This window comes from Entelurus aequoreus, linkage group LG15 (assembly GCF_033978785.1).
Source record: "Entelurus aequoreus isolate RoL-2023_Sb linkage group LG15, RoL_Eaeq_v1.1, whole genome shotgun sequence".
Lineage (NCBI taxonomy): Eukaryota > Metazoa > Chordata > Actinopteri > Syngnathiformes > Syngnathidae > Entelurus > Entelurus aequoreus.
In genome coordinates, this window is record NC_084745.1 from 51,067,384 (window position 1) to 51,080,611 (window position 13,228).

General features: G+C 41.2%; 1 protein-coding gene across 3 annotated transcripts in view; it reads left to right on the top strand.

The window, feature by feature from the left end:
• Positions 1-13,228, top strand: part of LOC133630237 (class I histocompatibility antigen, F10 alpha chain-like) — a 30,355-nt gene that overhangs the window by 13,050 nt on the left and 4,077 nt on the right. For 2 of the 3 annotated variants that reach the window (XM_062021705.1, XM_062021707.1), the window contains exons 2-4: positions 11,429-11,582; positions 12,268-12,534; positions 12,902-13,180. In XM_062021705.1, the coding sequence (XP_061877689.1) occupies positions 11,429-11,582; positions 12,268-12,534; positions 12,902-13,180 (700 nt within the window). The remainder of the gene's footprint in view (positions 1-11,428; positions 11,583-12,267; positions 12,535-12,901; positions 13,181-13,228) is intronic. The other variant, XM_062021706.1, reaches the window with a different exon arrangement.

A 13,228-nucleotide genomic window follows, 5' to 3' on the forward strand; every position in this document is an offset into this window, starting at 1 on the left:
TATGGCAATATCGCGAAATGATCAAGTATGACACATAGAATGGATCTGCTATTCCCGTTTAAATAAAAAAAAATCATTTCAGTAGGCCTTTAACTTAATAATAATTGTCAGATTTAAACACTGAAGACATATATTAAACAGGACAAGAAGCAAAGAATCAAACAGAGACAGAATTCAATTTGGCTCAGTGAGGAGAAACGTGTACATCTGTACCCTTGCACAGTGTCATTACGCTCTGCCAAAAGATTGTACGCCTCCTCTTTTATTTGGCCTTTCCCTGATTACATGGCAACAGCTGTTTCTAAAGGGACGGGGGCCGTAAACAGCCATTGCCTTTGATTGCAACAGTTCGAAAGAAAAGGTCGTAAAACAGTTCAAAGAAGAGGTCGCCTGGAGGGTAGTCTGGTCCTGCTTCCTCTCCGCTTTTGTAGTTCTTGGGTCAAGACAAAAATCTTTCTGTGGATTACAATACATGACAGAAACGCAACACCTTCATGTTGCTTCCTATCCTACACAGTGGAGTTTTACAAGCCTTCTTCTTGGTAGGTTCAAAGACAGCTTTTGTCTTCTCGCCGGGAACTCATTTCAACACAAAGTTTTGTGATAACTTAGATACAATTATTCTGACAATAATACTCCTATGTTGAAGCACAGTACAATCCATCAAGCGGTGCGGCTTCATAGCTTACCAAAGTCGTACTAAAACATTTTGATAGATTTTTGAGCGCTGTGTGTAATGTTTTATATTTTCAATGGAACATATAAAATGTTGGTGTTGTTTACTTGAGTCATATTGCAGTCTACACGTATCTGTTATGTGTGACTGCCATCTACTGGTCACACTTGTCATTGCACCATGTACCAAATAACATAGCTTCGAGGTCGAAATTATCCCGTACATTAGACGCACCGGGTTATAATGCGCACTGTCGAGTTTTGAGAAAATGAAAGGGTTTTAAGTGCGCCTTATAGTCTGAAAAATACGTTAGATATTATCTTAGACAGGCAGGACTTGTATCTGATGTCTTTAGATTGTACAAGCACTTGGCACAGGGTACATCAATACAGCCCAGAGATCTGTAAGCTACGATTAAATGAAATCTGTCATCACGGTCAGATTTGGTGATGGCTACGTGGTGACCATGAAGATCAGGGCCTCCAAGGCCGGTTGCGCCCCCGATCTGAACCCGGCCGAAGCCTTCATGGAGAGCACCTTCCCCGGCTGCGTCCAGAGGGAAAAACACTACAACACCCTGCAGTACAAGATCGCCTCCTCCTCCCTGGCAAGGATCTTCCAGATGGTCCTGGCCAACAAAGACCAGCTCAACATCGAGGACTACTCGGTGTCACAGACCACTCTCGATCAAGTAAAAACAAAAGAGGTTTAAAGAGGAATGTAAATATTTTCTCACCAAACTTGCATGTGTGTCCCTTCCTGAAGGTCTTTGTGAATTTTGCCAAACAACAATCAAGAGAAGACGAGGCCATAGTTCTGCATCCAAAAGCTGCCGGGGCACAGCAAGGTGGTCAGGGCACCCCCGTGAAGAGACTCAGGAAGTAAAGAAGCTTTATTTACTTTGGGAGGCGATTGTACTTGACGGACGTAGCTTTTGGGATTTGGAGCACAATCCTTTTTTGTAGGCAGAACCACCAAGCACGTTACAAGAAGGTGGAAGAAGACAACGTGGTAATGGCGTACATTTCGAACAAAGTTTCATTGATGCACATCACTTGTTTACATTCAACATTAATTATGTCCGTGTAGAACCTCAGTCATCCTGGTCATGGTAGTCCGCAAAGGTTCAATCGAGGCAACTGGAGTCCGTTTCTCCTTATTTCAGCCGTGTAAAATGTCCGCGGAAACCGGCGTTTTTAAACATTAATTTCCTCACGTTTTACCAACATATTGTAGCGTTTAGAAATGTGGTTCTTAAACTGTTGGACAAGGAGTCTAAGGAGAAGTGTCCAAAGATGGGGCTAACTTCGTGTTCTTATCAGGCAATCCAGCAGAATCTATACATCCGTGGCTTCTTAGCGTAACACACAACACTGGAAATGTGTCGCGTGAAAACCCGTCCGACCGGAACTCTAGCAATAACAAAAGTTCCGTGGGTGACTAATGTCCATCCATCCACCCATCTTCTTCCGCTTATCCGAGGTCTAAGCAGGGAAGCCCAGACTTTCCTCTCCCCAGCCACCTCGTCCAGCTCTTCCCGGGGGATCCCGAGGCGTTCCCAGGCCAGCCGGGAGACATAGTCTTCCCAACGTGTCCTGGGTCTTCCCCGTGGCCTCCTACCGGTCGGACGCCTAGGGAGGCGTTCGGGTGGCATCCTGACCAGATGCCCGAACCACCTCATCTGGCTCCTCTCCATGTGGAGAAGCAGCGGCTTTACTTTGAGCTCCCCCCGGATGACAGAGCTTCTCACCCTATCTCTCAGAGAGAGACCCGCCACCCGGCGGAGGAAACTCATTTCGGCCGCTTGTACCCGTGATCTTGTCCTTTCGGTCATAACCCAAAGCTCATGACCATAGGTGAGGATGGGAACGTAGATCGACCGGTAAATTGAGAGCTTTGCCTTCCGGCTCAGCTCCTTCTTCACCACAACGGATCGATACAGCGTCCGCATTACTGAAGACGCCGCACCGATCCGCCTGTCCATCTCACCATCCACTCTTCCCTCACTCGTGAACAAGACTCCGAGGTATTCGAACTCCTCCACTTGGGGCAGGGTCTCCTCCCCATTCCACCCTTTTCCGGGCGAGAACCATGGACTCGGACTTGGAGGTGAATAATGTAATCCCACTAAAACAGGGGTGCCCATTACGTCGATCGCGAGCTACTAGTCGATGGTGGAGGGTGTGTCAGTGGACCACCAGCCAGGCATTGAAAGTTGCCTCGATTCAACCTGGGTGCAATAATGAAAATCTGAAATTAAGGCCAAAAGTGCTTACTTTTGACCGGAAGGACCTTTTTTGTTCCTTGGCTTTTTTATGTTAAGCCAATTTGCTTGTCTCATAATATGCATTCTATAATCTGAGCTATATTACAAAACCCAAAACCAGTGAAGTTCTCACGTTGTGTAAATGGTAAATAAAAACAGAATACAATGATTTGCAAATCCTTTTCAATTTATATTCAATTGAATAGACTGCAAAGACAAGATATTTCATGTTCACACTGAGAAAGTTAATTTTTTTTGGCAAATAATCATTAACTTAGAATTTAATGGCAGCAACACGTTGCAAAAAAGTTGTCACGGGCCTTTTTACCACTGTGTTACATGGCCTTTCCTTTTAACAACACTCAGTAAATGCCTGGGAACTGAGGAGACACATTTTTGAAGTTCTTCAGGTGGAATTCTTTCCCATTCTTGCTTGATGTACAGCTTAAGTTGTTCCGGATGGTTCTTTTCCTCTTTGGTCCAGAGGACACGACGTCCACAGTTTCCAAAAACAATATGAAATGTGGACTCGTCAGACCACAGAACACTTTTCCGCTTTGCATTAATCCATCTTCGATGAGCTCAGGCCCAATGAAGCCGGCGGCGTTTCTGGGTGTTGTTGATAAATGGCTTTCGCTTTGCATAGTAGAGTTTTAAAGGCCTACTGAAATGAATTTTTTTTATGTAAACGGGGATAGCAGATCCATTCTTTGTGTCATACTTGATCATTTCGCGATATTGCCATATTTTTGCTGAAAGGATTTAGTAGAGAACAACGACGATAAAGTTTGCAACTTTTGGTCACTGATAAATTAAAAAAAGCCTTGCCCCTACCGGAAGTAGCGTGACGACACCGGAGGAAGGGCTGCTCACATTTTCCTATTGTTTACACCAGCAGCGAGAGAGATTTGGACCGAGAAAGCGACAATTACCCCATTATTTTGAGCGAGGATGAAAGATTCGTGGATGAGGAACGTGAAAGTGAAGGACTAGCGTGAAGTGCAGAACGCATCTTTTTTCGCTCTGACCGTAACTTAGGTACAAGCTGGCTCATTGGATTCCACACTCTCTCCTTTTTCTATTGTGGATCACGGATTTGTATTTTAAACCACCTCGGATACTATATCCTCTTGAAAATGAGAGTCGAGAACGCGAAATGGACATTCACAGTGACTTTTATCTCCACGACAATACATCGGCGAAGCACTTTAGCTACTGAGCTAACGTGATAGCATCTGGCTCAAATGCATATAAAAACAAAACAAATAAGTCCCTGACTGGAAGGATAGACAGAAGATCAACAATACTACCAAACTCTGGACATGTAACTACACGGTTAATGTTTTCCAGCTTGGCGAAGCTTAGCAATGCTGTTGCTAACGACGCCATTGAAGCTAACTTAGCTACGGAACCTCGACAGAGCTATGCTAAAAACATTAGCTCTGCACCTACGCCAGCTCTCATCTGCTCATCACGACCCGTGCTCACTTGCGTTCCAGCGATCGACGGTACGACGAAGGACTTCACCCGATCACCGATGCGGTTTGCGGCCCGGAGACGGAGGAAGTCAAGGTGAGGTCGTTCGGCTAGCGCTTCTGCTATCCTCAAAGTCCTCCTGGTTGTGTTGCTGCAGCCAGCCGCTAATACACCGATCCCACCTACAACTTTCTTCTTTGCAGTCTCCATTGTTCATTAAACAAATTGCAAAAGATTCACCAACACAGATGTCCAGAATACTGTGGAATTTTGAGATGAAAACAGAGCTTTTTGCATTGGATTCAATGGGGTACCAATACTTCCGCTTGAACGGTTGACGTCACGCGCAAACGTCATCATATCGAGACGTTTTCAGCCGGAAGTTTGCCGGGAAATTTAAAATGTCACTTTATAAGTTAACCCGGCCGTATTGGCATGTGTTGCAATGTTAAGATTTCATCATTGATATATAAACTATCAGACTGCGTGGTCGCTAGTAGTGGCTTTCAGTAGGCCTTTAACTTGCACTTACAGACGTAGCGATGAACTGTAGTTACTGACAGTGGTTTTCTGAAGTGTTCCTGAGCCCATGTGGTGATATCCTTTACACACTGATGTCGCTTCTTGACGCGGTACAGCCTGAGGGATCGAAGGTCCGTAATATCATCGCTTATGTGCAGCGATTTCTCCAGATTCTCTGAAGATGGTGAAATCCCGAAATTCCTTGCAATAGCTGGTTGAGAAATGTTGTTCTTAAACTGTTGGACTATTTGCTCAGGCATTTGTTGACAAAGTGGTGACCCTCGCTTTTCGCTGCTTTTCATACCCAATCATGGCACCCACCTGTTCCCAATTAGCCTGTTCACCTGTGGGATGTTCCAAATAAGTGTTTGATGAGCATTCCTCCACTTTCTCACTCTTTTTTGCCGCTTTTGAGAAAAATGTTGCAGACATCAAATTCCAAATGAGCTAATATTTGCAAAAAATAACGTTTTCCAGTTTGAATGTTAAATATCTTGTCTTTGCAGTCTATTCAATTGAATATAAGTTGAAAAGGATTTGCAAATCATTGTTTTCTGTTTTTATTTACCATTTACACAACGTGACAACTTCACTGCTTTTGGGTTTTGTACTTAAAATAAGATAATCTGTCTGTTTTTTTTTGTCATAGATACTTTTGACCTCGATTTTGGTGCCGAACTCGATTATAAAACACATTTTAACCCTTCGAATGGCACCTTAACTATGAACAAGTGGAAAAACTCTGCATTTTTCAACGACTGTCTTTGTAGCAATGACGTGCCTGCAGGCCTCGCCAGCCCCAGACTGTAGGACCAGGATCAAGGCGGGTCAGTAAGTGGGAATTACATTTACTTCAGATGCCAAGCTTTTTTTTTTGTTTGCCTTCTTTAGTTACACGAACGAAGCACGTGGAACATAATTTAGTCTTAGCACTTTATGCAGAAATAATCAACCCTTTTTTTTTTATATATATATAAAACATTGGCAGCTTGCAAAAGCTAATTGTTGTTGTTCAGTGCATTTCAACACTTTTCGATATCAGCCTCATCTCTTCAGTATTTGCGCTTTGTCAGACATGAATGTAATGTTCCTGGAGCTAACAACCACACAAATAAAGATATTTTCCCGATGACCATTTACTTGCCGTATTTTCCGGACCATAGGGCGCACCGGATTATAAGGCGCATTGCCGATGAGCGGGTCTAGTCAGGTCTATTTTCATACATAAGGCGCATTAAAGGCCTACTGAAATGAATTTTTTTCATTTAAATGGGGATAGCAGATCCATTCTATGTGTCATACTTGATCATTTCGCGATATTGCCATAGTTTTGCTGAAAGGATTTAGTAGAGAACATCGACAATAAAGTTTTGGTCGCTGATAAAAAAAAGCCTTGCCTGTACCGGAAGTAGCGTGACGTCGCAGGTTGAAAGGCTCCTCACATTTGCACATTTACACCAGCAGCGAGAGCGATTCGGACAGAGAAAGCGACGATTACCCCATTAATTTGAACGAGGATGAAAGATTTGTGGATGAGGTACGTGATAGTGAAGGACTAGAGTGCAGTGCAGGACGTATCTTTTTTCGCTCTGACCGTAACTTAGGTACAAGCTGGTTCATTGGATTCCACACGTTCTCCTTTTTCTATTGTGGATCACGGATTTGTATTTTAAACCACCTCGGATACTATATCCTCTTGAAAATGAGAGTCGATAACGCAAAATGGACATTCACAGTGACTTTTATCTCCACGACAATACATCTGCGAAGCACTTTAGCTACGGAGCTAACGTGATAGCATCGGGCTTAACTGCAGATAGAAACAAAAGAAATAAACCCCTGACTGGAAGGATAGACAGAAAATCAACAATACTATTAAACCATGGACATGTAAATACACGGTTAATGCTTTCCGGCCTGGCGAAGCTTAACAATGCTGCTGCTAATGACGCCATTGAAGCTAACTTAGCTACGGGACCTCACAGATCTATGCTAAAAACATTAGCTCTCCACCTACGCCAGCCAGCCCTCATCTGCTCATCAACACCCGTGCTCACCTGCGTTCCAGCGATCGACGGAGCGACGAAGGACTTCACCCGATCATCCGTGCGGTCGCCGGCTAGCGTCGGATAGCGCGTCTGCTAACCAAGTCAAAGTCCTCCTGGTTGTGTTGCTGCAGCCAGCCGCTAATACACAGATCCCACCTACAGCTTTCTTTTTTTTGCAGTCTCCATTGTTCATTAAACAAATTGCAAAAGATTCACCAACACAGATGTCCAGAATACTGTGGAATTTTGCGATGAAAACACAGCTTTTTGTATTGTGATACAATGTGTCCCAATACTTCCGCTTCAATCATTGACGTCACGCGCAAACGTCATCATACATAGACGTTTTCAACCGGAAGTTTCCCGGGAAATTTAAAATGTCACTTTATAAGTTAACCCGGCCGTATTGGCATGTGTTGCAATGTTAAGATTTCATCATTGATATATAAACTATCAGACTGTGTGGTCGCTAGTAGTGGCTTTCAGTAGGCCTTTAAATTGTCAGGAAAGAAGAGGAAGGAATTTAAAAGGTAAAAATTTATATTTGTTTAAAAATCTTAAAGTAATTTTTAAGGTTGTATTTTTTTCTCTAAAATTGTCTTTCTGAAAGTTATAAGAAGCAAAGTAAAAAAAATAAATGAATTCATTTAAACAAGTGAAGACCAAGTCTTTAAAATATTTTCTTGGATTTTCAAATTGTATTTGAGTTTTGTCTCTCTTAGAATTAGAAATGTCGAGCAAAGTGAGACCAGCGTGCTAGTAAATAAATACAATTTAAAAAGTAGAGGCAGCTCACTGGTAAGTGCTGCTATTTGAGCTATTTTTAGAACAGGCCAGCGGGCGACTCATCTGGTCCTTACGGGCGACCTGGTGCCCGCGGGCACCGCCTTGGTGACCCCTGGTCTACTTGTTCATACAATAATGTGTGTCAAATGAGCTTTGACAGGGCGCAGGCTGGACTCTGGAGCCTACGTTAGCTGTCACCTGGCTGTGCTACACTCTGGACAAGTCACTAGTTCATTACAAAAAACAGTCGCCAGTTGATTGTAGAGCAAGGATGTGACTGTGCATGTGTGTTACACACATATCACTGTCGGACAAACATGTGCGCCCATTAGAGGCTGCATTGAATTGTATTGTGACACATTCAACTTCTACTCAGTAAGAAACATTGTTCTTAATAATTACTGAATAATGACCTTAGTTACCTTATCATGATGTGTTGCATGTGCTCTTGTAAAATGTGTCATTGAATAATAATACAGCATTTACATAATAATACTCTGACTTGGTAAGTGGTTCATCATGAAAGAAAATGAAACAAATTGGGTGCATGACGCCAGGCACTAGGGGTGTGGGAAAAAATCGATTCAAATTCGAATCACGATTCTCACGTTGAATCGATTCTCATTTTTAAAAAATCGATTTTACACACATATACACATTCTGTACATGTACAAGTACATATGCATACATCTACTCATGCACATAATCACGTTTCATCAAACATATATTAATGTTGTTGCCCTAGAGCAGGGGTCGGCAACCCGCGGCTCCGGAGCCGCATGCGGCTCCTTGACCACTCTGATGCGGCTCAGCTACATACATGCCGAACCCCCCGATTTTCCCAGGAGATTTATGGATCTCAGTGTCTCTCATAGATTACTCCCAGGGAAAAAATAATCCTATTTACACTCTAATTACTAAATAAAGGGCGTGCTGTAATTGCACTGCAGTAATTGTCCTCTATAGCATTTACATACAGCGTGCCAGTCCAGCCACATGTTGCATGTTGTTATTACTTGCACACACAGGAGACAGCAAAGCATACTTACTCATCAGCCACACAGCTTACACTGACGGTAGCCATATCAAACAACTTTAACATTGTTACGTTACAAATATGCGCCACACTGTGAACCCACACCAAAAAAGAATGAAAAACACATTTCTGGAGAACATCCCACCGTAACACAACATAAACACAACACAACCATTACCCAGAATCCCATGCAGCCCCTATCTCTTCCGGTCTACATTATTACATTATACACCCCGCTACCACCAAATCCCCCCACACATCAACCCCCCCCCCCCTCTCCGTGCGTTGGTTGAGCGGAAGAGTTAGAGCTGCATGGGATTCTGGGTATTGGCACCGTCAGTGTAAGATGTGTGGCTGCTGAGTTAGTACGCCTTGCTGTCACTTACGTGAGCAAGCTGAAATTGCATTTTACATGTGGTCGAGCAGGTACACTGTTAGGGCCGACTGTAGAGGGCGCCAAATGCAGGGTCATCCCGCTCTGATATTCGGGAGTCTCCCGGGAAAAATGAGAGGGTTGTCAAGTGTGATGCTATCAAGCGCCAATCATTCAAAACTCGCGGGCTGCACTAACATCAAATTTCTACACTAAAGTGCGTTCCGGTGCATGTGTCGGAGACCCCTAGTTATCATAGCACAAAGCATTTAAGCTTTGTATGCGGTGTTTTTCATTTTAAATTTAAATTTTTTTTTTGTGGCTCCCATTACTTTCTTTAATTTGTGAAACTTGCCAAAATGGCTCTTTGAGTGGTAAAGGTTGCCGACCCCTGCCCTAGAGTAAACTGGGTATAACACATGACACACTGACAAAGCTTAACCGATTGTTACTATAACAATCTACAAGGTTAATATAGGTTGCGTCTCTTTCTTCCCCTCCATTTTTCTGCATTCTTTTGTATCTCTAGTTATCATTACGTATATGTATTGTTGCATTTGAACAACTGTATTGTTGATAATAAAGGTAGATTATTGGTATTGTTCATTATCAATAGCGCTATTTCTATTGGTATTTGTATTGCTCCATTTGTAGTGTAATAATGCTCATTGTCATTTCTGTATTATTTTTTATTTTCGCTAACTGCTTATTTGCTATCACTTTTACCATCATATTTGTACATGTCGTATTTGCTGATGTTGCTCTATTGTTGTTGTTGTTATTGTTGTGTTTACTGTTGTTGTTTGTGTCTCTCTGTCTAATCCCCCTCTTGTCCCCACAATTCCCCCCTCTGTCTTCCTTTTTTCCTCTTTCTATCCCCTCCTGCTCCGGCCCGGCTGCACCAAATGATAATATAAATACATTTAATAAAGTCAAATACAAATAAGGCAACAAGAGAAGTATCCTACACTTCTCTTTTGTAAAGTAAATCTGAACAGCCGATATGGGCATCTACATCTACTATATGATTTGCCTGAGAAGCTGGACAGGACACAAAAAAAATAAAAAAATAAATCAAATTAAATTAAAATAAAAATCGATTTTTTATTTATTTTTTTTATTTTTTTTTTAATTTAAATTATTTTTATTTTTTTAAATTAATCAATCCAACAAAAAAATACACAGCAATACCGTAACAATGCAATCCAATTCCAAAACCAAACCCGACCCAGCAACACTCAGAACTGCAATAAACAGAGCAATTGAGAGGAGACACAAACACGACACAGAACTAACCAAAAGTAGTGAAACAAAAATGAATATTATCAACAACAGTATCAATATTAGTTACAATTTCAACATAGCAGTGATTAAAAATCCCTCATTGACATTATCATTAGACATTTATAAAAATAAATAAAAAAGAACAATAGTGTCACAGTGGCTTACACTTGCATCGCATCTCATAAGCTTGACAACACACTGTGTCCAATATTTTCACAAAGATAAAATATTTTTGGTTCATTTAATAGTTAAAACAAATTTACATTATTGCAATCAGTTGATAAAACATTGTCCTTTACAATTATAAAAGCTTTTTACAAAAATCTACTACTCTGCTTGCATGTCAGCAGACTGGGGTAGATCCTGCTGAAATCTATGTATTCCATGAATAGACAATCCTTTAAAATCGGGAAAATATCGTTTTTGAATCGAGAATTGCGATGAATCGAGAGAAAAAAAATCGATTTAGAATCGAATCGTGACCCCAAGAATCGATATTGAATCAAATCGTGGGACACCCAAAGATTCGCAGCTACCAGGCACTGTCAAGAAGAGTAAAAAAGACAAACATTGAAGGTGGCAATGAATGGGGTAGAGGGGCCCACAAAGATACTCTTTCAGAGGGACCACAATTCCCAGCAAGGGCCTTGACAAGCAATATTAAATAGATGATAAATAACTATGATATCAATAAATGTAACAATGTTATATAGCAAAGTAAAAGTTGTGTTTCTTATCTAAGTAAATGTAACTGGTTACTACTCACCTATGTGGATAAGTGTGTTCACTTTTGACAGCTACGACAAAATTAAAGCAAAACATAATAAAAATGATTTATTTGTCATAAGAAACCATCTTTATCTTTCGTGACGGTCGCTGCGTTTAGAAACAAGCATCCAGTCAATGTTTGGCTTCACCGTGTCTAATTTCACTTTCACTTTCTTTGATATTGTGCCAGCAGAAGCGTCTGCCTCACACTTTTCCCCCACGTTCAGCACTTTGGCCACAGCCAGTCAATGGCATTAAAAGTGACAACATCTTTTTGTTTCGTGCTGACATCATGGACTTGTTTTTATTCTTTCTTCTGGTCGTGCAAATGCACAGCGTGACGCCTGGTAAGTCATTTTTATAACTTTATAAATGATTATTCATCAATCCTCTTTGTGCCTTCACTTATTTGACTTCTGAGAGTTTATATTACTTATTAATTATATTCATTCTTATATTATTCAAGCCTTTTATTACTTAAACCTGGTTCTGTTTAAACATATTTTATTGTTTTCCCTTTTTCTTCATCATTCAACAAAAATTCAAAGTGTTCCAAGAAAGTTCCAGAAGCAGAGAAATCCGTAATTTGTTTTGGCTTCAGTTTTTTCTTGTTGAAAGACTTATTTGTCCAAGGCTTGTAAGAAGGAACACTGACTTCTTGAAATCTTCAACCACGGAAGTGTCAGAAAGTAATCAAGTGTAGTAACATCATCCCGCCACAAGGTGTCAGTAAGAGTCGACATCAAATGGGCAGAACAGCTTGTGTTCATATTCAGCCTCCATTGGAGAAAAGATATGTTTATTTTCAAAATGTTGAAAGTGTCAACAGATGTCCAATAATAAAATATATTATTCATGTGTTGTACTTGTCATAGAACACCATGTGAGTCTTGACTGTGATATCTAGCAGTGTTTGATGTTGACTTTAAGACCCCACTGAAGACTGAATGAGCTCAAATATTCACAGTGCAAGATTGTTGAACATGAAACTAAATAATAAAAAGTCATCTTGTTGTTGTGTTCTTCTTTCAGTGATTCACACGCTGCGGTATTTCGAAACTGCATCCTCTCAAGTTCCAAACTTCCCAGAGTTTGTGATTGTTGGTTATGTTGATGGAGTTGAGATTAGTTACTATGACAGCAACATCAGGAAAGCAGAATCCAAACAGGACTGGATGAACAAAATCACAGCAGAGGATCCAAAATACTGGCAGATAGAAACAGAGAACAGTGTTCGTAATGAGTTTAATAACAAACACAACCTTGAAGTTCTTAAGAAGCGTTTCAACCAAACTGGAGGTTTGTTTATGTTGAACTTTCTACTACTTAAATATATTTGATGTACTCTTGTTATACTGTAGTAAAACACACATTACTGCACTGATATACCTTGTCTCTGTCCATCCCATAATAACCTACACTAATACTGTGTGTGTGTGTGTGTGTGTGTGTTTGTGTGTGTGTTTGTGTGTGTGTGTTTGTCTGTGTGTTTGTGTGTGTGTCTGTGTGTGTGTGTGTGTCTGTGTTTGTGTGTGTGTTTGTGTGTGTGAGTGTGTGTGTGTGTGTGTGTGTGTGTGTGTGTGTGTGTGTGTGTGTGTGTGTGTGTGTGTGTGTGTGTGTGTGTGTGTGTGTGTGTGACTGCTTTACAACACTTTGTGTGTCTCAGGTGTTCACATTGTCCAGTGGATGTCAGGATGTGAATGGAATGATGAGACTGATGAGGTTACAGGTTGGCAGCAGCAAGGTTATGATGGAGAAGATTACATATCGTTGGACATGAAGACATGGACATGGACTGCAGCAAAACCACAAGCTTTCCCCGACAAACTCCAGTGGGACCAGAACATATTTCTACTAGACAACGCTAAGTATTATTTCACTGAGGAATGTCCTTCTTACTTGAAGAAGTATGTGAACAATGGGAAGAAGGTCCTAATGAGAACAGGTAAAAGCACACCTTGTACTTTCACCTTTTAACATGTTAGCACTCCCC